The 25,407-nt window shown below is 45.4% G+C and overlaps 1 protein-coding gene across 16 annotated transcripts in view; it reads left to right on the top strand.

Moving 5' to 3' along the window:
- Window positions 1–25,407, top strand: part of ablim3 (actin binding LIM protein family, member 3) — a 420,986-nt gene that overhangs the window by 271,475 nt on the left and 124,104 nt on the right. For all 16 annotated transcript variants that reach the window (XM_038795510.1, XM_038795522.1, XM_038795521.1 and 13 more), the window contains exon 7: window positions 8,837–8,924. In XM_038795510.1, the coding sequence (XP_038651438.1) occupies window positions 8,837–8,924 (88 nt within the window). The remainder of the gene's footprint in view (window positions 1–8,836; window positions 8,925–25,407) is intronic.

Raw genomic sequence — 25,407 nt, 5'->3', positions numbered from 1 at the left:
ACACATTCTTACATTGGTAAACATCTGGGGTGCAATTTACCAGCCGCGTCCCGCCGGAGTTGGGACAGGACACGGTCGGTAAATCCCGCGAGAGGCGTCTTCCAGGATTCCCGACTGTCGTTGCACCCCACGAGATCTAACAAGATCTCGCGAGACATTGCAATCTCTAATGGGCGGGATCCAGACTTGCATAGTTAAGTGAGCTTAGCTGCTTGCTTAACTATGCCTACGCTAGAAGTAACCGGCCCCTGGGATCTAGCGGCCTCATTGAGGAGATCCCAGCCGGGTGGTCCACAAATGCGGACCAGGTGGAACGGCACTTGGGAGCATCTCCTCTTGGTAGATTCGTACCATGGCACTGGCAGTGCCACCCAGGTACCAGCCTGGCACTGCCAGGGTATCCAGACTATTTCCAGCCCTGCAGGGGGCCTACCACAGTGCCAGGAAGAAGCAGTTAGATCTAGCACTTAGAGCAAAAGGATCAAAGGATTTGGGGGGAAAGCGAGATTAAGCTATTGAGTTGGATGATCAACCATGATCATAATAAATGGTGGAGCAGGCTTAAAGAGCCGAATGGCCTCCTCCTATTTTCTATGTCTCTATGTGCCCAGCTGGCATTTTCCCCATGCTGGGGTTCGGGCCCGGGGTGCCCTACCTTTATGAGATAGGTGTGAGGGGGCTTGAGGACCCTTCAATAGGCGAGTTGGAAAGTTGGGGAGGTCCGGGGGTCACATGGGAGGGCGGGTCGAGAGATCGGGGCTCCATTTTTAAATGCGGCCCCGATCTCTTTCGAACTGGCGAGTGGAGCTTCTCAATGCCCTGCCAAGGCATGAAAAATAACAGAATACCTTTCGATAGTGGGGGCGTTACTGGTGCTACAAGTGCTGGGATCAACTCCACTAAACCCACCCAAAACAACTCTTTTTTTGTTAAATCGGGCCCCTAGTTGCAGTTTTGCTCGGCTCACTAACATATCAAATGGAATAGTTCTATTCACACAACCACTTTGTCCCCTTCTTAGTTATCACTCTCATATTTTCCCACAGTTTAAAATATATGACCAGAACATAACCCACAGAAAATATTCCAATTTCTTGGATTTCCCTGATAATTTCACAACACTAAGGCATAATTCAAGACTCCATTAGAAAGTTCTATGTAATGTTAAAACAAATAAGTCCCCAGGGTTTAATGCTGACAGACTTCCAAATACATTAATTTCTGTCACAGCATTTTTATTTTGCTGAAGCTAAAATTGTATATTTTCCTCATATTGGACAACTGACCCTGCATTTAAGGGAACTACAAAGATTGCTAATGCACAAAGGAGTTTAGAAGAATTGACATTAACATCTCCATTTCTTGTTGAAACATCTTTATACTGATTTTGTCATTTTGCATCGTTATTAGATTGTATAGTGTACAAGTATTTGGACGATACAGAACATTGAGATATTCCTGTTTAACAATAAATTAATTCAGTTCTTTTGTGAATTAGAAAATTCTACAGCTGTACAAAAGCTATAGCCATCTATAGCAATAAACATATTTAATTAACATCATCAATTGCACAAATGCATACCACAGTGATGTCTACTTGCAACATTCACTCAGAATTTGCTGTTTATGGGCTTGTGTTTAGCAATCTTTGTAGTTCCCTTTAATCCAGTGTCAGTTGTTCAATAGTTTGAGGCAGTTCCAATTCCCTATCTGTATTTAAGCTTTTGTAGTCAGTGATGAAATTATACCACCATTGAAAAGGGCATTTATCTGAGTTGATAAATGCGATCTCTACAAAATGTTTATGTTATTTTATATATCTGTTCATTTGAAAGTTAGTGTATGGCTTAAATAAGAATTGAACTGCCAATACAAGTAACTCTTATTGTATTGACTAATGACTTTGTACTAAGAAAGCATTACTGCTAATGAAGTCTGTAACAAAGTGATAATTAAATCAGAGTAATTTGCAGACTGAATGGGTCTGAAAACATCTCAATTCACAAGTACAAGAAAATGAATCAGGCTTTCGTGAAAACAGCACAGCATAAAAATAACCCACACTCCGATACTCCACTGGCAACTAAAAATTGTACACAAATTCCGTCTTGGAAAATAAACAAAGGTAATTGACAATTGGGACCACTTACTTACTGTTTCTAAATGTTCTACAACATGTCATGTATAGTGGTTGTGAGCTAGATAAGTCTAGTGGGTTAAATCTTCAGTTTCTTTCAACTTATATCAACAGAATAAGAAAAGCCTGATGTAGATTTATTGTAGCCCATAGTATTGAATTGAAATTACTTTGGTTTTCTGTAATTTCTACTAAATTCAGGTTTTTAAAGTTTTAATGAAGGAAAACTATTGCCTCATCTATTTCAGTTTTCCCATTACCCTTTTGTGCAGTGATTATATATTGGGCTGGATTCCCTATTTGGGAGACGAATGGAGAATCCCACTCAAAGTGTTCCTGCGCGTAAGTCATGTTGCTGCTGTGGGCGCTGCTTTAACAACATTCAGAAGATGCAAATGGGCCAGCACTCTGCCAATATGAATTGCAAGCAATTCACAGCCTCGCTGGTTGCTGGAATTTATGTTAAAGAGCCTGACAAGCTGGTGATGGTGCAGATTTCGGGAGTCTGAAGTGGACCGACTGCTCGATATCATTGAGGAAAGGAGGGACACCCTATTCCCCAAAGTGGGGAGGAGCACAAGGCCAGCCCCCCCCCCCCCCCCCCCCCCCCCCCCACCACCACCACCACCACCACCACCACCACCACCACCACCCACCCCCTTCCCGGATCAGTGCCTGGGAGGAGGTGACAGAGGCAGTCAGTGATGCCAGCATCATTATGCTTTCCCCTGCTTCCTCTGCTGTTGGCTGTGCTTCTGAGGAGTGGCAGCAGCTGGTTAGCCCGGTGATTGAGCATGTCCACGTCCATCCGATTGATGACACTGCTGGAGTATCAGGGTTCCAGAGGGGCAGGCTAGGTGGGTTCCCAGATAACCAGAGGCTCTCTGAGCATTTGCAAGATACAGTGAGCAGTCAGCAGTGTGAACAGCCAGGGGTCTGTAAGTTGCACCTGCAGTCCAGGCAGTCCCCCGCCCCTCCCCCCAGCAAGCCCGAAAAGTTTTGAGATTTTTTTTACCTTCTCGTTCACCTTCATGCCATCGTGCCCAGGCTTCGCTTGTAAACTTTTGCACCAATTCACACCCGTGTGACTCCTGTCTGAGAGGGGTGAAGAATTGCAGAAAGGTGGAGCGTGCGGTGTCTAACCCGCTAATTGCATTCATATCCATGCAAATGATGGATTTGCATGGGGTCAATGGCGCCGGGGGAAAATTCGCAGCAGCGCACGCATGCTCATGGATTTCCTGACGCGTGGGGGTGGCCATAATGGGAAACCCTATTGGCTGGCCTCAGTGATGGAGGATCTCACTGCCACCGGGGCCGCCATGCCAGAAAATGGGTCTGGCAGGACGGAAAATCCCACCCCCGATTTTTGCCCCACCCAGCATTCTCCACCCAATTGAGAATCTCAATGCCGGCATCGGGAAGCAGAGAATCCAGCCCATTGTCTCAGCTTCAATATTATGAAGGACTATGAAAAGCAGGTACCGCTGCTGCATTGGGTAAAATATATGTTCAGTGATCACTTTCAAGTGCAAAACTTTGCTCTTAGAAATGGATATGCATATTTATATATTACATAATTATTTTTAAGTATCTCACATGAATTCATTTCTTAAAATATTGAATGAAGGGCGGCACTGTGACGCAATAGTTAGCACTGCTGCCACATGGCGCAGAGCACCCGGGTTTGAACCCAGCCCCAGGTCATTGTCTGTATGGAGTTCCCACATTCTCCCCATGTCTGCGTGGGTCTCCCCATCACAGCCTAAAAGATGTGCAGTGTAGGTGGATTTGCCATGCTAAATTGCCCCTTAGTTGGAAAACAATTTTTAAAAATTAAAAAAGATATATTTAATGAAATAGCTTTTAAATAGTTTTCAGGAAGCTTAATTCTCTGGGCTGATATTTCCACTAGGCAGTGAGACTTTGACACTCAGCCCATTTAGAGGTCTTAAGTCATCAACACATCCTGCTCTACTACCTTCCGGGAGGTGATCTGCTAATTACGGGCAGCAGGCAGGCTCCCGACACTGTAGACCTAATCAGTTAACCTGTTTTATAGCCCGACGGGAGGCCACAGGGATTGCAACCTCAGAATCTCTGTGGTCTCACCTGAATATGATCTACCCAGATGAGGGGGTGGAGTTACCTCCTTAAAGCAGATGGGACATAAATACCCCGGCCCAAGTGTGGACCGGGCGCTGGAAACACTTCTGGGATTAGGAGGTGTAAATATATAAGGAAATAAATCTTAACCTTTTTTACAGTTATCGCTTCCGACTGGTCGCTTACCTGAAACTTTACAGCCTGCAGAAATGTCAGGCAGCAGCTCCACCGGGTGAGGCAAGTACTGCCAAGGTAGACAGGCAAGCACAAGGGCTACTCAACATGGGGTCCCCACAGTTGCCTGCATACAAGTGATCAGATTGAGACCCAACATTGGAAGGGCACTCAGGGCGGAGGGGAATCTGACCGCAGGCCTATACACTGATGAGTTGTAGCCTTTGCTCCTCATGATACTGTCATTGGAACATGGAGCCTCTGACTTTGAAAAAACCCTTGACCTGCTGCTGTGAGCTGAGCTGGGTAATATACCCAGAAGTGAGAATCAGTCAGGGAGCTATCCTGGCTGCTGGTACTCCCGATTCCTCTCTTTGTTCCCTCATCTCCCGCCTCAAACCGTGTTAGATATGGCCAGAAAAACTTGGCCCATCTTGTTATTGTGCCTGCCGATCTCTGCAAAGAGAGCGCAAATTGAAAAGAAGCCTATGCAATAAAATTTAAGCCAGAATTCTATGGTTCGCCTGCCCTTAGACCAGTTGAATTCATTTGTGGCCACTTAGAAGCTTCTTCCCCTCCCACTGCTGCCAGCAGAAACATTGAAATTAGAGAAGACCACTCAGCCCCTCAAATGTTTTCAGTGAGATGATAGCTGGTCTGTAGCTTAACTTTATCTATCCACCTTGGTCCATATCCCTAGTACCCTCAACAAAAATCTGTTGATCTCAGATTTAAAATGATCCTAACTTTTACAAAGGATGGTGATGAAGTGATGCTTGACCAAATCCATAAACAAAGACGAGGGTAATCCTGTAAACTCAAGATGTTTGGCCTTTGACTCAATGCTGCAAAGTCACAACTCGGTGTCCAAGAACCATGTGATTTATATCTCTTCTGTTGGGGCTGATTTTGTTTCTCTCCAATTGTTCAGTGAAGTGACATACAATTATGAGGCTTTCTGAAAATGGCTGAAATCGTCTTGCAGGGTCTTTAGGAATTATAACTTCTGCTACCTAATTGTGAAGCCTTACTTACAATGATTATGGCCCTGCCTCATTCCTTATCAAATAGCCTACAAAAGAAGAAAAAAGTGTATGTGGGGGAATGGGAAGAAATTACAAAACACATGATACAGTACACAGTTTTAGAAATACCTATCTTCCCATGATTTATTTTTTGTTAACTTTTTACTTTCTATAGTGACCAGCTTGCTCACTCGCCTTCCAAAGCTGTTGGCTTTAAAACAGAGCTGTATCATTCCAGTTTCCCCTCGTTTTAATCCACAACTTTCAATTTCTACTCAGCTATTTGCATTCTCCTGTCCAATGATCTCCAAGCAGTGCTCTACATGGAGATGCCTGAGTGCAGGAGATTATTTTTATTGAGGATGTACTCTGATCAAGGAAAAAGTTTTGTTGATAAAATTGACTTACCCTGAGATGAATTGACTGTTGCTTAGAAACTCTATTTGTCCTTAGAGAGTAGTATCATTTATCGGCGACAACTCGTTGGCCCCTCGTTTGATTGAGTCAACAATGGTTATGTTGAAATAAAGTGGCTCAGATAAACTGAGTCAATTTTTAAAAATATAAAAGACACTGGCAGACTTCTGAAGGACTTGCTGGATTGCCATAGCTTTGATCGGATCTCCTATGTATATCCACAAGGTGCACACACAAACATATTTGCAGGCAATGATGTATGATTTACAACACATTTCACTGTTGGTTATATTAATATTTCAACACGAGCCCATTGATGGCAGGGTTGATGGTGAAGTGTTATTGGAGTAGAATGTAACAATGTCATTATCAGACTCAGATGCCCTTCAATTAATAAATCATTATCTGTCTTTATTAATGTAGTAATACACATGGGAAGTGAGTGAATTCATTAAGTACCGCCTCACATAAAATTTACAGCTTGGCGAGCTATTTATAATTTCCAACCATGGCATTGAATCTCTGCAGTGTTAAGTTAAAAGTTATTGTGTGTTGACTCATGAGCCATCATAAATCTTTTTAAATGACAAGCTGCAGATAGCAATTTATGGGATATGCATAATTGTACAAAGAACTGATCAGCATTGTTGCTACACTATTATTGCAAGAATACCTTTGTCAGCAAAATATGTTATAAACCTAAAAGTATCTTCTTTTTATCAAGCTGTGAATTTTGATTAAAATTAAGTACGTACGTTGTACGTTGACAGATTTTATGCAGAGGAGCAGAAATAAGTAGACAATGATGTTGAACCTGGGAAAATTATTCAGACTCACAATTTGTGAAAGTACAGTGTTGATAAGTATTATTATAAGAAGGACTGTATGCTGTGAATGCTTATAAGCCATTATATATCTATCAAGGTTTTCATATGCAGGAAAGAGAAGCTACAACATGCACTGTACTCAGAAAAATATACTTTCCTGTGATCTCCCACTGTCATAGCGTAATGTCCAAGGACTCACCAGCAACGTGGACCATATCTACTTTTCTAAGTCCGTTACAATAAAGAAAATAAATACTTCCATTTATACAGCATCTTCCCTAATCTCAGGACATCATGTAGCACTTGACAGCCAATTGAGTACTTTATGATGTGTAATCACTGCTGAAATTAGGGAAATGTGACAGCTAATTTGCACACAGCAAACATATGCAAACAGTAATGAAATGAAAATCGCTTATTGTCACGAGTAGGCTTCAATGAAGTTACTGTGAAAAGCCCCTAGTCGCCACATTCCGGCGCCTGTCCGGGGAGGCTGGTACGGGAATCGAACCGTGCTGCTGGCCTGCTTGGTCTGCTTTAAAAGCCAGCGATTTAGCCCAGTGAGCTAAACCAGCCCCTGCATGTCAAAATGACCACGCAATCTGTCGTTTGGTGATGTTGATTGAGGGACACATATTGACCAAGACACCAAGCAGAACTCCCCTACGTATCTCCATACACATGGGGTAATTTATGTCCACCTGATTGGGCTGACAGAGCCTTACTCTTTTACTCAAAGAGTAAATTTTACTCTTACTCTGTTAATAAATAGCATTTCACATGTTGCATTAACATCTAAATGGTACTTGTTTTACACATCCCCCCCCCCCCCCTCCCCCCTAAACATCAAGAGCACATTAGGACATACATACATTGGAATGCCCATCCACACCTCCATGTGTGAAAATCTACACTCGGTAACTTTCAAAAGTTTCATACACCTGACAAGTGACTTATTTTCAGCAATTTCTGTTCCTTTTAGTTATGTAAACTTGAGTGTCACCAATTTGTCCTTTCCCCTATCATTAAAGTTTGAATAACTTCAATAACTTTAATTTTGATTTGTACCCACATGCGGAAAATTTGATTCAGGTTCATTGTAACACATACAATGAGACATATTGTAAACCATTAATGCATTTAACTTAATGTGTAATTATGAAAATATTTCATGGTACTTCTATTCATGCTGATTCATGATATTTTCATTAGATTATTTTTCCAAAATGAAGACCATTTTGCATCCATGCATTGATTCTTTAATTCTTCTGCTATTGGTCTTCACTGAACTTTCTCTGTGCCTTTTGTTAGCAAGTTCAATTACTCACTAAAAATAATTATGCACTGTGCTATCAACTCATTTCTTGGGCCGGAGCGGCACGTGGCACAGCGGTTAGCACTAGGACTGCGGCGCAGAGGACCCGAGTTTGAATCCCGGCCCTAGGTCACTGTCCGTGTGGAGTTTGCACATTCTCAACATGTCTTGCGTGGGTTTCATCCCCACAACCCAACGATGTGCAGGTTAGGTGGATTGGTGACGCTAAATTGCCCCTTAATTGGAAAATAAAATTGGGCACTCTAAATTTATAAAAGTAAACTCAGTTCTTGGGCTCGGATTTGTCATTATTTCACCTTGAAATATCAAATCCTCAGTCACGCTTTTACCAAGCCACATACGCAATTTATTTCCAGACATTAGCTTCTTCTTTACCTATGTGACAATTGATGTACTTCGAAACTTTTCTGCGGTAGAGAAGGAGCCATTCAATTTCTCCTGATTATGCCATGTCTCAGTCAATTTAACTGGCTCTGAATTGAACAGAAAGATATCTGGGGCAGCACAGTGAGACAAAGAATGACACTTGCAAGGAAAGATGGGACAGAAGTGTGAAATTCATACCGTTACTGAAAGATGTAGAAAGAAATTTGTAACAAATTAACTCAGAAACAGTAAAATGCAAGCTTTTGATTGTTTACTGGAAAATAAAAACGCAAACATAGCTGCGGCAGATTTTCCATGTTAGAATTTAGCAGAAAGGATCACCCAGGGAAGAAAGTTGCAAGGTTTGCATGTCCACAATTGGTATCCAGTTGTAAATTCTTTAAAGTTAAGCCAACAAGACTTTCTAATAAAAGTGTTGTTTGTTCAGGCAGGAGGCAAGCATTACCATCCGACTTGTGCGAGGTGTGTCAGATGTCACCAGATGTTCACAGAGGGAGAAGAAATGTACCTAACAGGTATGTCAGGCTTATGTTAAAATACGTGGGAGTGTACATCACAGAAACAGGCTGTTTAGCCAAGTTTGGCCAAATCAAACATATTCTTTAAGCTGCCATGCTGAATGAAAACATGCACAATATCCTTTAAGACCCAATAAAGCACCAGATCTTTTTGCTTCCGAGACAAAAGAAATACAAAGCTAGAACTTATGAAGTAATCTATTTTTAGGAAATTCCAAAAAAGTGGAATAATGTACTGAATAAAATATACTACGTTACAGAAAGCCAAAGATATTTGAATTTACAGTGGCTTTGATGTTTTTGCTTTCAGTTGAAGCATATTGAGTTTTATACATTGGCTGTTGGACCCCATTAACATTTTCTCAATGGGTTGTGAGCACCAAATGGCCTGGCTTCTGTCACTATTTGGTCTGGGGATGTGGAAAATTAGCTGGCTGCACCCCACTGCCAGCCAAATGTACAAAGCCGGGTGCGCGGGTGAGCTGTGAGGAGGATGCTTCAGTGTAGAATTGGACAAGCTGAATGAGTGGGCATATGCATGGCAGATGCAGTATAATGTGGCTAAATGTGAGGTTATCCACTTTGGATGCAAAAACTGGAAGGCACGTTATTATCTGAATGGTAGATTGGGAGAGGGGAATGTGTCACGAGACCTGGGTGTCCTTGTACAACTGAAAGTAAGCATGCAGATGTCGTAGATGATGAAGAAGGCAAATGTTATGTTAGCCTTCACAGCAAAAATTAGAATAAAGGAGTCGGGATGTCTTGTTACAGTTATACAGGGCCCTGGTGAGACCACACCTGGAATATTGTGTGCAGTTTTGGTCTCCTTATCTGAGGAAGGTTGTTCTTATTGTAGAGGGAGTGCAACGAAGGTTTACCAGGCTGATTCCTGGAAAAGCAAGACTGATGTGTGAGGTAAGATTGAGTCGGTCAGGATTATATACTGGAGTTTGGAAGAATGAGGGGGGGAATCTCATAAAAACCCATAAAATTCCAACAGGAATTGACGAGGTAGATGCAGAAAGGATGTTCCTGATGGCGGGTGAGTCCAGAACCAGGGTTACAGGGTAAACCATTTGGGAGAAATTTCTTCACCCAGAGAGAGGTCAGCCTGTGGAATTCTCTGTCACAGAAAGCCCTTGAGGCCAAAACATTGTGGGCTTGATTTGATAGCCTCATCAGGCCAGACGTGGGCGACGAGTCATTGGATCTTGTGAGATTTCTTTTTTTTAATAAATTTCGAGTACCCAATTCATTTTTTCCAATTAAGGGGCAATTTGGCGTAGCCAATCCACCTAGCCTGCACATCTTTTGGGTTGTGGGGGTGAAACCCACTCAAACACGGGGAGAATTTGCAAACTTCACACAGACAGTGACCCAGAGCCGGGATCGAACCTGGGACCTTGGTGTCATGAGGCAACAGGGAGGATCTTGCAAGATTTAACGAGATCTCGCAAGACATCGCAATCTGCATTTCGCCCTCACTGGCTCATTTAACTATATCTGCGCTGTATTCTCCTGGGGCCCAGGAACTATCGGCCTCCCTGCGAGACCTTGCCATGGGGCAGTTTAGCACTGGTCCACACAAGCGTGAACCAGGCATAATGGCACAAGAGTATGGTCTCCCAGGCAACTGGAGATCCCTGGTTGGCTGGGCTCTGGCCAGGGTGCCCGAGTGGCACTGCCAGGATGCCAGGCTGGCAATGGCAAAGTGCCTGGGTGCCAGGGTTGCCCATGCCAGGGATCGGTCCGTGGATGCCTTCCCCTAAAGAGGTGGTTTGAGGAGGAACATCAATATCCCCCTAAGAGGTAAGTTAGGTGCAGTGGGGGGGGGGTCTGGAGGCTGCGGTGGGGTGGCTGAGGGGAAGTCAATTGATCAGGGTGGCATTTAAAAGTGGCACCCTGAACCACAAATACTCTTCCTGGACTGGTGAGCTGAGTGCAGGAAATGTATAAGCGCGGCCTCAGTGGGGCTTTTCTCGCTGAGGTCCAAATAGCGGCAAAATCCCGTGAAATAGCGGTGTTGCTCTCGGCGTTGCAGTGCCAAGAAACACCCAGAACGGGGCTCTGTTTTTCTCCTGTTAAATTGCGTACTGTATGTTTTCAAGAAGGAGTTAGATATAGTTCTTGAGAATGGAGGGATCAAAGGATATGGGGGAAAGCGGGAACAGGTTACTGAGTTGGATGATCAGCCATGATCATAATGAATGGTGGAACAGGCTTGAAGGGCCGAATATCCTACTCCTGACCCTATTTTCCATGTTTCAGCCCCTGGTTATGGTCTAGTCTATTTGGGGTGGTGGGAAGGGAGAGTGAATAAAGGACAATCTCTTCCAGGGCCTGGAGGAGCCTCTCAGCACCCGGCGAAAATGGGACTGGCATAGCCTGAGCATGCTTCACCCTTTGTTTCTTGAACACTACAGTCAATGGCCTACAACAAGCAAAGCGGTGCTGGATTCCATTTAAAGTCTCAGCAGCGAATTAATTGCAGCAGACGAATGGTTCACAAGATCCCCACCAGACTTGTAACTACCAGTCAACTGTTTTGCATGTGATAAACAGACGGCTAACAGTTGATATTCTCCCACATTGTGATAATTCACCAGATAGATGGAGAATTTCACTGGGGTTTTCTGCCCCGCGATGCTAGAATCGGGCATCCGGCCAAAATTGAGGCTCGTGCCAGGCACTAAACTGACCGCTATGCTCCGGACCCCTGCTGGTAGCGGGATCAGGGTACACATCCACGCACAAGTGGGAGGAAGCTGATAGATGCAAATGGGTCCTAATTACCTATTTACATCCACTTAGCGGGCCGGGCAGCAAAGTCTTCAGGCCCCTGTGATTCTCCGGCGGGGAATCACATGGGCAGGTTTTGCAACAAGTATTACCAAATATGTACATGATGTGGTGAACCTCGCGGTGGGCCGAGGGGGTAACTCCTTCAGGGAATTGCTCCGAACGTCTGTCTGAGGGCCACCCTACCCACCCCACAATGCATGATCTGCCCACCCCACCCCTACCGGACCCCCCCAAAGACTCCCTAATTAGGGAGACCACCCCCACAGAAACCACCTAAATAGTGAAACCTGCAGGGACCCAGTAAATAGGGAACACTCCCAGGGTCCCCCTAAATAGGGAGACCTCCCCCCCCCACCCGCGCCCGAGGACTCCAAACTAAAAGGACCCTCACAGAGACCCCTTAATTAAACGGACCCCCAACGGAGATCCCCTAAGGAAAGGAAGCCTGTCCTCACAGAACCCCAGAACAAAACCCTGTTTGGAAGCTGGAGAGCAGTCCAGACAGGGGCAGTGACAAAAATCAATGTTGTCCCACTCACCTGGACACTTTCAGGCTCAGATGGAGGAAGCACCAAGTGCCTATTCCTGGAAAGAGAAAAGCATTGAGCTATGTTTAAATCCCTCAAGTCTCCCTACAAGCCATTCATTCATTTATCTTAGTGGGCTGTGATTCATAGCTTCCCTAAACACAGCTGTTACCTTTGCTTCATTCAACTTTGTTCATGGATGAGTAGCTCTAAGTGCTGTAACCACAATCTTTACAAATATCAAACCACATCAAAGAGAGTTAATTGCATTCTATTCACCTGCTCTCTACCTTCCAGACAGGGGTCTGTGGGGTGGGGGGTCCCTTTAGTTCGGGGGGGTCTCAAGTGGGGTCCTTCAGATAGGTGGTCTCTGGGGGGACCCTTTAGTTGGATTCGATTTGTTTATTGTCATGTGAACCGAGGTACAGTGAAAAGTATTTTTCTGTGAGCAGCTCAAACAAATCATTTAGTACATGAAAAGAAAATAAAAGAAAATACACAATAGGGCAACACAAGGTCCACAATGTAAATAACTAGACACCGGCATTGGGTGAAGCATATAGGAGAGTAGTATTAATCAGGTCAGTCCATAAGAGGGTTGTTTAGGAGTCTGGTAACAGCGGGGAAGAAGCTGTTCTGAATTTGTTTGTGTGTGTTCTCAGACTTTTGTATCTCCTACCCGACGGAAGAATTTGGAAGAGTGAGTAAGCCGGGTGGAGGGGTCTTTGATTATGCTGCTCATTTTCCCCAGGCAGTGGGAGGTGTAGATAGAGGCAGTTTTGTGTGAAGGAGTGGACTGTGTTCACGAATCTCTGAAGTTTCTTGCGCTCTTGGGCTGAGCAGTTGCCATACCAGGCTAGCTAGGAGGTCTCTGGGGAGTGTCCCTTAGTTAGGGATCTCTGTGGGGTCCCTTTAGTTAGGGAGTCTCTGGGGGGTCTCTCTATTAAGAGGGTCCCTGGGGGTCTCCCTGTATAGGTGGTCCTTGGGGGTGACTCCCTCTTTAGGGGGTCCCTGGGGGGAATCATCCTATTTAGGGAGTCCCTGGGGGGGTGGGGGGGGGGGGGAAGCGGGCCAGCCAGGTCACACCCTGACTTGGGGGAAGGGGGTAACGCTGAAAATCCAAGATTGGGAGGCTGCTTTTCAGGGTAGAGGGGCTGCTGTGCAACGTGAGGGGGGTGGGGGGTGATAGCCAGCTGCTGGACCTCGCTATCGGACCACCCACTCAAAATGGCGGCCGATTGTGAAATTCTCTCAGGAACGCCTCATATTCCTCGCCATGCATAAATTTGTATGGCAAAGAATAATGAACTGCACATGGGAGTGCAAATCAGTTCCAAATCACATCCGGCGGGACAACATAGTCTTCCAAACAGAGAATCCTGCCCATAGCCTCAATTCAGAGTATTCCCTTTTTTAAATTCATGTCACATAACATCAGTGCCAACCAGGACAAAAAATAATAGCTAGATAAAGACATTACAAAATCATGCTTGACTGTCATTTAACTCGAGGAACCGACAACACGTGGTAATTCAGTGGCACAAAATCATAATGCTCTGGAGACAAAAGTTCACGTAGAAAATAAAATTAATAAATCTGCAAAAAAATGCTGGCAGCTTTAATAACAATTATCAAAACTACTGAATCATTAATAGTCTTCTAGGGAGCCAAACTTGGGCAGCACGGTAGCACAGTGGTTAGCACTGTGGCTTCACGGCACCAGGGGTCCCAGGTTCGATTCCTCGCTGGGTCACTGTCTGTGAGGAGTCTGACGTTCTCCCCGTGTTTGCGTGGACTTCCTCCGGGTGCTCCGGGTTCCTCCCACAGTCCAAAGACATGCAGGTTAGGTGAATTGGACATGCTAAATTGCTGTTCATGTCCAGAAAAGGTTAGGAGGGGTTATTGGGTTACGGGTGGAAGTGAGGGCTTAAAGTGGGTCGGTGCAGACCCAATGGGCCGATTGGCCTCCTTCTGCACTGTATGTTCTATGTTACCTGCACTTCCCTGCGTGTGACTGCAGGTCCACACCAATGTGGTTGATTTTGAACTGCCCTCTGAAATAGTTTGGCAAACTATCCAGTTGAAGGTGGATCACCACCACCTGCTCAAGGACATTTGAAGTTGGCCTTCCCAACAATGCTCATCTCACAAGAAATAATTTATAAAAATCCACTCTTCTCTGCTTTCCACCACCTAGTTTGCTATATCCACAGCACAGGTAGTCCAGATGAATGCTGATAAGCTCCTTAGATAAGCATACTGCAGTAATTCAAAAAAATCACATGACAGAGTTGGTTCTTTGGCCAATTTTATTTCATGCACTCACTATGTTTTGATGGTTTTGTTTGAGGGGTAAATGTGGGTGAGGACAAACCATAAGAACGCTTCCCCCCCTCCTCCCTAACCCCACTGTTGTTCTTTTGAATAATGCCACTGGATCGTTTGTATACCTCCAAGTAGAATCTCCTTGGTTTCCGTCACATTTCTGACAAATTAGTAATTTTCCAGTACTACACTGAAGAATGAGCCTGGCTTATATGTTAGAATCCTGCAGTGGAGCTTGAATGCATAATTTCTAATGCAGAAGCGGACATAGAGCTGATATAGTCAGTGTGTCCCATAGAATGCTGTGTGTTCAAACTTTAAGAGCTCTAAGCAGTATGATGTTACAAAGTGATCAGCTAAACTATCCAAATCAATATTGGGAGTATTCTGTCTGAATTGATAAAGAACCTTGCATCATTGTTCTCTAATGTACAGTAGCATTTAGCATGACAATATCTGCAGCAGTGTTTAATTACCGTGCATATACATTCCATGTTTAAAAGGAAAACAATATTTTTACTATTGGATGTTATCGAGGAAGATTTACTCCCTTCCCAAGGAAATTGTACCCAAGGCCCTTCTCAGATTTCTTCTGAATGGCAATCTGGGAGCTATATTGATAAATGCAGTTTCATCACATTTAGTTTTGGGTTGGTTGCAATTCTTTCAAAAAGTCAAGGGCAAATCCCAGATAAGAACAGGCATGGGTGATTAAGAGCTATGTGAAACATAGTGGGGTAGATTCTTATGTTCACCAGCCAGACCATAATCAGAAAAGTGGTAAAATAAGTCTGAATTTAGTTCCAATGAACAAGATTATCACCCAAGTGAGTCAGGCTGGAGTCATATCTAGCTAAAAAGGAGATAGTTGTGCTGCTGAAGACCAATCATCTCAGTCCCCAGGACATTACTGCAGGAGTTTTTCAGGGCAGTGTCCTCGGCCTAACCATCTTCAGCTCCTTCATTGATGGTCTTCTCTCCATCGCAAGACCAAAAATGTGGATGTTTGCTGATGATTGCACAGTGCACAGTTCCATTTGCAGCTCCTCAGATACTAAAGCTGTCCGTGCCTTAATATAACAAGTCTTGAATAACATTCAGGCTTGGGCTGACAAGTGACATTCATACAAGTGCCAGGCAAGGACCATCTCCAACAAGAGAGAATTTAACCATCTCCCCTTTGCCATTCAATGGCATTACTATTACTGAATGCCTCGCCATCAACTTCCTGGGACTTATCATTGACCAGAAACTTAACCTGACCAGTCAGAAACACTGTCTACAAGAGCAGGTTACAGGTTGGGAATTCTGCAGCAAATAACTCCCCTCCTGACTCCCTAAAGTTTTTCCCACATCAAAACTTCTACAAGGCACAAGTCAGGAATACTCTGCACTTGCCAAGATGAGTGCAGCTCGTACAACACTCAAAATGTTTGACATCATCTAGGACAAATTGTCTCGCATGATTGGCATCTCATCATCTACCTTAAACATTCACTCCCTCCATCACTGATACACGGTGACAGCAGTGTGTACCATCTACAAGATACACTGCAGCAACTGACCAAGTTTGCTTCAACAGGACCCTTTAAATTCATGACCCCATCACATGGGAATAACACTATCTCAAGTTCCCCTCTAAGTCACACCATCCTAGAAAAATATTGCTGTTCCTTTATGGTCACTGAGTCAAAATCTTGCAACTCCCAACGTAACAGAGTGAATGTGGATGTACGTATCCCACATAGACTGCAGTGGTTCAAGAATGTGGCTCACCGGCATATTGATGGGAATTAGGAATAGGCAATTAAAAAGTGGCCTTACCAGTGACATCATCATTGTAACTTAACTACACTATCCAGGCGCTCAGTAGACATGAATATTCTGGGCAGGATTTTCCTCTCCCTCTGTGGTGTGTTCTGCAGCGGTGGACGGCAGCTTGCCAGTGAACAGTGGCAGTACCCCACCGTTGTCAACAGGGTTTCCAGTTAAACAACCCCTTGCCACTGCCAACCCCATGGCCGGGGTGCGCTGTCCGCTGGACTGTAAGAGATAACCAAAGTTGCTCTTTAAATTGAAAGGGGGTGTTCTATGCAGCATATATTTCAATAGGCACCATAGGAATAGAATACTGTTCAGACACTCCAGCCACCTACATGAAAATCAAGTCTAATAAGCTTAGCAAGTTGTGTTTGACTCCCAAAGTCCTTTACACAAAGGCACAGTGCCTCACAGCGCCAGGGACCAAGGTTCAATTCCGGTCTTGGCTGACTGTTGAGTTTGTATTTTATCACATGTCTGCGTGGCTTTCCTCCGGGTGCTCCTCCCGCAGTCCAAACTCTGCAGGTAAAGTGGATTGGCCATGCTAAATTGTCCATTAGTGTCCAGAGATGTGCGAGTTAAGTGGGGTTTCGGGGTTGCAGGGAAAGGCTGGGAGCATGTTAGGGTGCTCTTTGAGAGGGTCGGTGCAGACTCGATGGGCCGAATGGCCTCCTTCTGCACTGTAGGGATTTTAAGTATCCACATTGGAATGCATTGAAGTTCCTCAGACATATTTAAGGACTAAGGCCTCTGTGCTCAATTTGAATGAATTTTGCCCTGACTCTGACCGACGATGTTTTCCAGTTTGGCAATTAAAAACAAAAGCTGACAGCTGGCTTTGTCCATCTACATCCTCCGACAGTATCTCCTGGTGGCTCGGAAGTTTGGTTAAGTTTGTCAAAAGCCTGCAAGATGGATCATATAACCTTATTGCCTGGCCTTGCTCAAGCAAAGATTTTGCAATGCTACTCAGTCTTTATCTGTGAGATTATATACAAGCTGAACGTCCAGGCCAATGCAATTGTGAATTCGGCAAAAATTGAGTCGAAGTTGGAGATAATATCGCGTCAGTTGTTTTCTTCACCATGTGAAGAAATGATCGGTTTCCACTTGGTAGGCACAATTCTCTGTTTGGGAGACTATGGGCGAGATTCTCCGTCTGGCGACGCCGGAATCGGGAAACACGATCGGGCAGAGAACTGTGTGTCAGCCAAAAATTGAGGCCAGCACCAAGTGCTCAACAGAATGCCACACTCCGGTGCCTCAACAGCGGTGTGAATGCGATCCATGCCGCATGCTGGCATGGGCATGCAAATTGTACAGTAAACGCTGTTAGTATATGATTGACGGGCCTGACCCGGAAATTTCCAGGCTCCCTGCGATACTCCGCCAGGAGGAATTACCGATGGCCAGGTTCACCTGTGATCTTTAAAATTGGGAAACAGGCGCCGTAGCTGCTGAGGGGGGATATGAAAAGTGTCGAACATCGTTATAGTGTGCTGACAGTTGTGCTGCTCGACGAAGGCCTTCTGACAAATCTGGGGGGAGTAGTGAGGGATGGCCAGGAGGTGGACTCTGGTTGCGGAGTGGATGGGTATGGATTACCATTGCCCAAGGCAGCCATGTGTCTGTGCACTGCCCACTGAACTTGGCATAACGAGTAATATGGGTGCCTCCCCAGGCCACCCTCCCTGGGTAGCCTCTGGCCCCATCCCACCCAACAACAGGATGAGCATGCTCCATGTGTAACCAGTGCCATTTTCTTGGCTGGGATGAGCGTATATGGGAGTGGAGTGCTTATATGCAACTCTCGAGTGCCAATCCCGAGCCCTGTGAAAGACATGCCAGCGTTCATTGGAATTGCACTAGTTCCACATTGTGCATGTGCTAGCCCATTAGGGTGTTCTTAATCATTCCAGGACCGGTGCTGCTTTCAGGACTGTACACATGAGATTCAGTCCTGACATCAGCACTTAATCTCTGAATCAGAGCATCCTCCCCTATGTTTTCCCTCTAGAGGAGAATTGTTACAGCGGGAGCACAAATCATGAAGCAATTCAGTATTCCTCGCCATACAAACTTATGCAGAGTGAGGAATATGAAGGATTCCTGAGGGAATCCCGCTATCGGCTGCCATTATTCGCAGAGTCGCGTGGTTGACCCCTCCCCCCCACCACAAAGAGAGTTGAATGCATTTTAATCACTCCTATTCACGCTTGAGTGATTTTGAAGTGCTGAGCTGCAAATTGACAGCACTTAACTCTCTTTGATATGGTTGATGTTTGTAAACATTGTGGTTTCAGCACCTAGATTTACTCATCCATGAAGAAGATGAAGCAAGGCTAACTAACAGCTTGCTACCAGAAATGAATGAATGGCTAGCAGAGAATGGTTCTGCGGGATTTAAACACAGGTCACAGCTGTTCTGTTTCTAGGAATGGACAAGTGGTGCTTCCAAGTGAGTGTTAGAACTGTAATTTTTTCACCGTCCCTGTCTGGACTGCTCTCTGGTTTCCAGACAGGGGTCTTTGTGGGGGTTCCTTTAGTTAGGGAGTCCCTGTGGAGGGTTCCTTTAGATCCAGGGCGCGGGATTCTCTGATCCTAAGTGTTGATGCTGTCGTAAACGCCGTCGCGTTTCCTGACGGCGTCAACATGGCCTCAGGAGCAGAAATTCTGACCCCTACAGGGGACCAGCACGGCTCTGAAGCGACCCTATTTTATCAGTGGTTTGCAGTGTAGAGGAATAGAATGGAAACATGTTTTTCCTCTATATCTGCAGAAATTGAGTTCATTTACTGGCATCTGACTCCTCTATTAAGTCAATGGTGTATTCTTCATAAAGGCCATTTCATAGAATCACAAAATCACACAGCATTGAAGGAAGATCTAAATGTATCATGTCTGAGCTGAAACTTTGAAAGCTGTCCAATTAGTCCCACTCTCCTGCACTTTCACCACAGGAGTGGGACTAATTGGGATATAATAACATGCCCTGTCAGTAACACCCGTACCTTTTTTAGAAGGCAAATGTAAGCAAGATGACAAAGAGGATCATTTTCTCTGTTCGCAGTGGCAGAAACGCACAAAGGAGATCAGCCACCTCCCCCCAACGATTTTCACCACTAAAACTGAGCATTACCCTAAAATAACTTTGTTGCAGTGATAAGGTGAACGACATTATCTGTCAGATCAAGAAATGGACCAGATGAAGATTTGCAGCTATTGCACTACGATCAAAGGAAAGTCAGAGTGTGAAGTAATCCTAAACAAATAAGGTGAATGGCCAGGAGCCCCACTCAGCGGAAACAGGCTGGTAACCTTTGGAAAAAGCATACTGCCCTATTTCTGCCAACATTATAGTCGCAGGAATGTTTCCCTGAGCCTGAGCTGGGAGTTAAACCGATTTGAAATTCTAATCCCTGTTCGATGGTGTACACCTAACCTTCACTTCCATTTCTGGACTGTGCTAGGCATCCATGCACGATGCACGCTCTGACAAGAATGTTGCCTGACCCAAGAGGATCCTACAGGCAAGTTGCTGTTCATTTTTTATGAATCAGTAGGAGCAAGAGCGATCCTCCGGACTCCATGAACCCAGCGTCAGTCACTGACATGCCACCTCCGCTTTCTGCAAATCAGGGAGGCCTTCACCCCAAGAACTACTTTTGCCGAGCCCAGGGGGGTGAAAGGTCACCTAATGCTGTGACAGTTTGATAATGACAGGCTGGCCCAGGAAGCACCGACTCTGGCTACTGGTGAGGTCTCAAAATGAGGGGACTGCAAGACAGCCGGCTTGTCATCTGTAGGGATACATTTACCCCACAGTTCCTTATAGCCACATACCAGAGGCCAAGCCAGCTGCTCACATTAACATTCATGTGCTGTCAGGGAACACAGAAATGCCTTCAATAAAAAAAGCAAAGTCAGCAATCAATGTCTGAACAGAATAGCTAACAGTAATCACAATTTAAATATATGGCTGCTTAATGAGAAATTTGCTTTTGAATATTGACTCCTTCCAAAGTTAATCAATGTCAAAAAGAATTAATTCCGTTCATCCAGCTTCAAGCAGTAAAATATTTTTGGTCAGTGTTTTTGTCTCCATTCCCATGTGCTGAGTTTACTTTGTGGTAAATCTGAAGAAATTATGCTAATTATTCAGACGATCAAAGCCAATGGACTGTATTTTATGAGGGGTGTCGGTCGGAACCCCAACAACGGGGTAAAATGCAGATCACGAGACTGCTCGTCAGCAGTGGGACCTGCTTGGCAATTTTACCACGGGCACCCTCCTGATTATTGTGGGCAGATTCCTGATGCTGCAGGTCCAATCACATGGCCAGTAGCTCTGAAGCCTGAGCATTGTCACAAAGAGAGTTGGTTGCTGCTGGGGATTGCAGGAGACCTGGAGTGCCCAAGAGAAAAGTTTTTAAAAAAGTAAACATTTACGGGGCCAAGGATTGGAGAGCGAATTTCTTACTCCGAAGAGGTTATTCGGGCCACAGGTTCTGCCTTCCCAGCACATGGCCCCTTGTTTGGCTCAGGTAGCCTCACCCCTCCCTTGGAATGTGGCAGAAAGGCTATCTCCATTTATCTAGTGGCCTTGCTAAGTGGCAGGGGCTCATCCTTTGCCAGCAGCAACGTCATATGGACCCTAATTAGGCCATTAATTCTGTAAATCAGCTGCCCCCCACATTAGGGGGAAAAGTATCTCTCAATCCTGTGTTGCTGTCAGTAAAATGCCCGACGATGGGACCACATCAAGAAACTGACTCAACCTGCGATTGCATCAACCCTCGTGCCTCCCACCTCACCTCCAGAGGATCAGAAAGAGAATAGCCAGAGGACTTCCGGTGGCGACATGTAGGTGGAGGGCGCATGTTGGATGGCTCACGCCAGAGTTCACATCTTTTGGCCTTTTCACCCAGTTTTTGGGAGAACTTTTATATGAACTGCCTTCAATGAATTTGTGGGTATTCGAGGGTGTTGAAAATCCAACAAAAGAATACAGCACGACAAGGAACGAGTGCTAGTCCACCAGCTGACCCGAGTACTTTGCAGGGTTTTGTGGGAGGAAGGATGGTGAGACCAAGCTCGCTGGGCGGGGCTGCACCCATTACGGTGGACATGCTGGTCGAGGTGATGGCGGTGGAGGTTGAGCAGCAGTTTGCCAAATCTTTTGAGCGACATAGGAAGAAGATGATGGCAACGCACAAACAGTCGGTGGAAGATACGCTGGCCCCGATAAAGGTGCCTCTTCGAAAGACGTCGGAGACAGTGTGGTGAGGTGTTGAAGGGGCTGGAGGAAGCATTGTCGTAGCCCAGCGACCAGCTCGCCTCGCAGGAAGAAGAGATGCTGAAGGTGGAGGAGAGGAATAAAGGGATGAAAGTGAAAGTGGAGAACCTGGAGAGCAGGTCACGGCAGCAGAATCTTCAGATTGTGGGACTACCTGAGGGGCTGGAGGGCCCTAGGCCGACGGAGTACTTTTCAGGGAGAAGGTCTTGAGATGTGCCGAGCAGAATCGGGAGCTGAGGTGGCCAGGCAGTGGTATTTGTATATACCAGGATGTCACGGTGTGGCTGACGAGAAGGCGGGTATTCTGGAACAGGGCGACGGCAGCGTTTTACAAGGGTGGGTGCGGTTCGGGGTGGTCTACCCGGTGAAGTTGAGGGTTACGTAGAGCTCCAAGGACCATTTCTCTGAGACGGCGGAAGCGTTCATGAGGGCTAAAGGACTGGGGCTAACTGAGTTTGGAATTTTATCTCTCATGTTCTGGTTGGGATGGGATGGTTTGGGGACAATCAGATAATGTATTGAGGTTTTTTTCCCCCTTTGTTTTGTGTTTGATATGTTTGATTGTTTATAAGGGTTGGGTGTTGGCTTTCATGTTAGGTATTTGGGGGGAGTGGCTCTGGTGGGGGACACCTCGCTAGCAAACTTAAATTGGCTAGTGAAGAGGAGCGAGGTGGGAGAAGGGGCTGTGGCTGGCCCAGCCTGCTGTGAACCGGTTTTGACTGGCCGAGGAAATGTAATTGGTGGGGGGATGGGGAGCATGTGGAGAGGAGCAATTTCAAGAGGAAGTGGTTGGGGGCTTCTGGGATGGGGGGGGGGTGGGGGGGTGGAGGGATGATTGGTTAACGATGACTTAGAGGCAAGGCTTGGTCCCATTCGTGGGGTGGAGCCGGGGGCCTTTTTGGGTGGATGGTGTGTCTAAGAAGTTGATGGAGGGGTGGATTTGTTTATTGTCACGTGTACCTAGGTACAGTGAAAAGTATATTTCTGCCCTGCAGCTCAAACAGATCATTTAGTACATTTAGTACATGAAAAGAAAAGAAAATGCATATTAGGGCAACACAAGGTACTCCGTGTCTAGGTATTTACATTGTGTACCTTGTGTTACCCTAATACTTTTCACTGTACCTTGGTACACGTGACAATAAACAAATCCAATCCAAACGCCAGCGCCTGTTAGGGTACACAGAGGGAGAATTCAGAATGTCCAATTCACCTAACAGCACGTCCTTAGGACGTGTGGGAGGAAACTGGACTACCCGGAGGAAACCCATGTAGACACAGGGAGAACGTGCAGACTCCGCACAGACAGTGACCCAAGCGGGAGTAGAAGCTTGGACCCTGGCATTGTGAAGCAACAGTGCTACCTACTGTGCTACCGTGCCGCCCATTAAAAACAAATAAAAATATTTTCCAAAAAGAAGAAAGAGAATAGCCAATGTCTCCAGTCCAACATGAACTTTATTCACAGCCAACGACTCCATTCATCCACTTGTTCACTATTCACAGCCTTAGCTTCTAGTTTGACCACATATCCATCCCATCACTGAGTCCACTGACTTCCATCTCCATAATATCACCCATCTCAGCACCTGCTTCTGCTCATCAGCTGCTGAAACCCTCATCCATGTCTTTGTCATCTCTAGACTGGGCTATTCCAATTTTCCTCTAGTGAGCCTCCGCCTTCCGCTCTCCCTATGCGCAACAAAGCCATCCAAAATGCGGCTGCCCACATCCTAAGTCACACCCATGAATTTGCTGCTCAGCAGTGTACATTGGCTCTCAGTTCATTAACATCTCAATTTTAATTGTCCCATCCTTGTTTTTAGATCTCTCCATGGCATCTGTCACTCTCATGTCCTCCGGCCCCATAACACTCTGAGAACTTTGTGTTTTCTGACCTTATGCGTGTCCCCACTTTTAATTTCTCCGGTATTGGCGGCCATGTTGTCAGCTATATGGCCCCTAAGCTTTGGAATTCTCTCTGCCTTTCTACCTAACTCTTCTCCTTTAAGACGCACTTTAAAATTTACTGTTTTGACCAAGTTTTTGATCACCTGCTCCAGTTTCTCTCGAAAGCACCTTGGAGCAGAATTTTACGCTCTGCTATGCACAAGTTGCTGAAGATCGGAGCCTGTACCCTAGTGTGGCCAGACTCAATTTGATTCTATTGCCTTTGCCATCTGCACCATCACTCTCTATCTCAGGTTCCGCTGTGCGTGCGAGTATGTGGTTAAATTGATTCCTCCAAATCTGGAATGCACACCGCACCCTCCACCCTGGGACACAGTTCCAGTGCTCAATAGCCAATTATCCTGAAGTGAGAGCTAAAGACCTTGTGGATATTTGATTTGACAGAGTACATTCTAAGGCCCAGATATTCACCATGATGGAGATCCTCTCTACCATGACAGAAATCAGGAATCACAGAAACTCTTAAGTCCCAGTCCCAAACACGGCATGCTCCATTTTCACAGGGGTGAGAGTGGAGTCATGCCAGGTTCAGGCATTCGTGGTGTAAAGAGGCAGCTGACCACTTTAATCACCACTGAAGTGGTATTTTGATAGGCCAGGAGTGTAAAACCTGGAGTGTGCATTTTAGACCAAGTAAGAGGAGATCTGAACTTGGATTCAATTGGAAAGTCAGGGAACCCCTCTAGAGAGATAAGGTGCCCCTGTTGATATGCTCCTAATACACCTTTGTGTGAGGTAAGACACACTTTGGGATTGTTAAAAGTAAATATAATTGCATGTAAAAAGTGCATAAACACATTAGAACTGTCCAGCTGACAAAGAACGGTCAAGGAACTGTCAAAGCTTCCAAAGTTGTCAAGGGACTGCCAAGGCTGTCAAAGAACTGTCGAACCTGTCAATACCATCAAGGAGATCTCAAAGTATACTAGTGAGTTAGTATGGAGGCTAAGAGCAAATGGTGGTGGGTGACGGAAACGGTTTGGCATGAGTTGCCACTAAGTTAACATAGGGGCCACAAAGGGCCATGGGGGTATCGGGGTTATGAGAAGCCATTTGTGTGCATGTAGGCACATGGGTTGGCATAGAAGTTATAAAGGGAATGGTGTGGGTGGGTGCATGAGGTAGCATAGGTTGCCATGGGTTGGGCATGAGGAGTGTGTGAGGAATTAGGACTGGAGGAATGTTTTTGTTTAATTCTTTTTTTAAATTTCAACCAAGTGTTGGAGCACAGAGACAGGCCTTCTGCCCAGCCTGCATCTGTACCTGGCAGCCTTCACTTGTTCTGGAGGTGACTACTAATTCTGTGCCCTCCACCAAAATGGAAATCCAACCTGTGGGCTGCCAGTTTTAAAGGTCGGATTCACAGAGCCAGGAATTCTCCCGTCTCTGTACATCTGACCTAGTAAGTAACAAAAATCTGGGCCTGAAAGATGTAGTCTGCCTTTAGTTGCTCTCTCACCCTTCCCTGCAAGCACTGGCCCACTAAGTGACTACCAGCCGCAAAATACATTGCAAAGGGGCTCGACAGAAGCTAACACCAGAGGAATACAACAAAGTGCATCAGGCATGGCAGATTCAAGCGGTTCATGAGGGCGAGGTAATCCCAATTTTTGGTAATGATACAAGACTCTATTTTTAGCAATTGATATAGAAAATCCAAATAATAATGAGTGAAAATTCAGAGATATGGAGACATTCTTTCCCAGGCCATCTCCTAAGGATAGTTAGTTTTCAG

The sequence above is a fragment of the Scyliorhinus canicula genome, chromosome 4 (assembly GCF_902713615.1).
Source record: "Scyliorhinus canicula chromosome 4, sScyCan1.1, whole genome shotgun sequence".
Lineage (NCBI taxonomy): Eukaryota > Metazoa > Chordata > Chondrichthyes > Carcharhiniformes > Scyliorhinidae > Scyliorhinus > Scyliorhinus canicula.
This window is presented reverse-complemented; position numbering and strand designations above follow the sequence as displayed.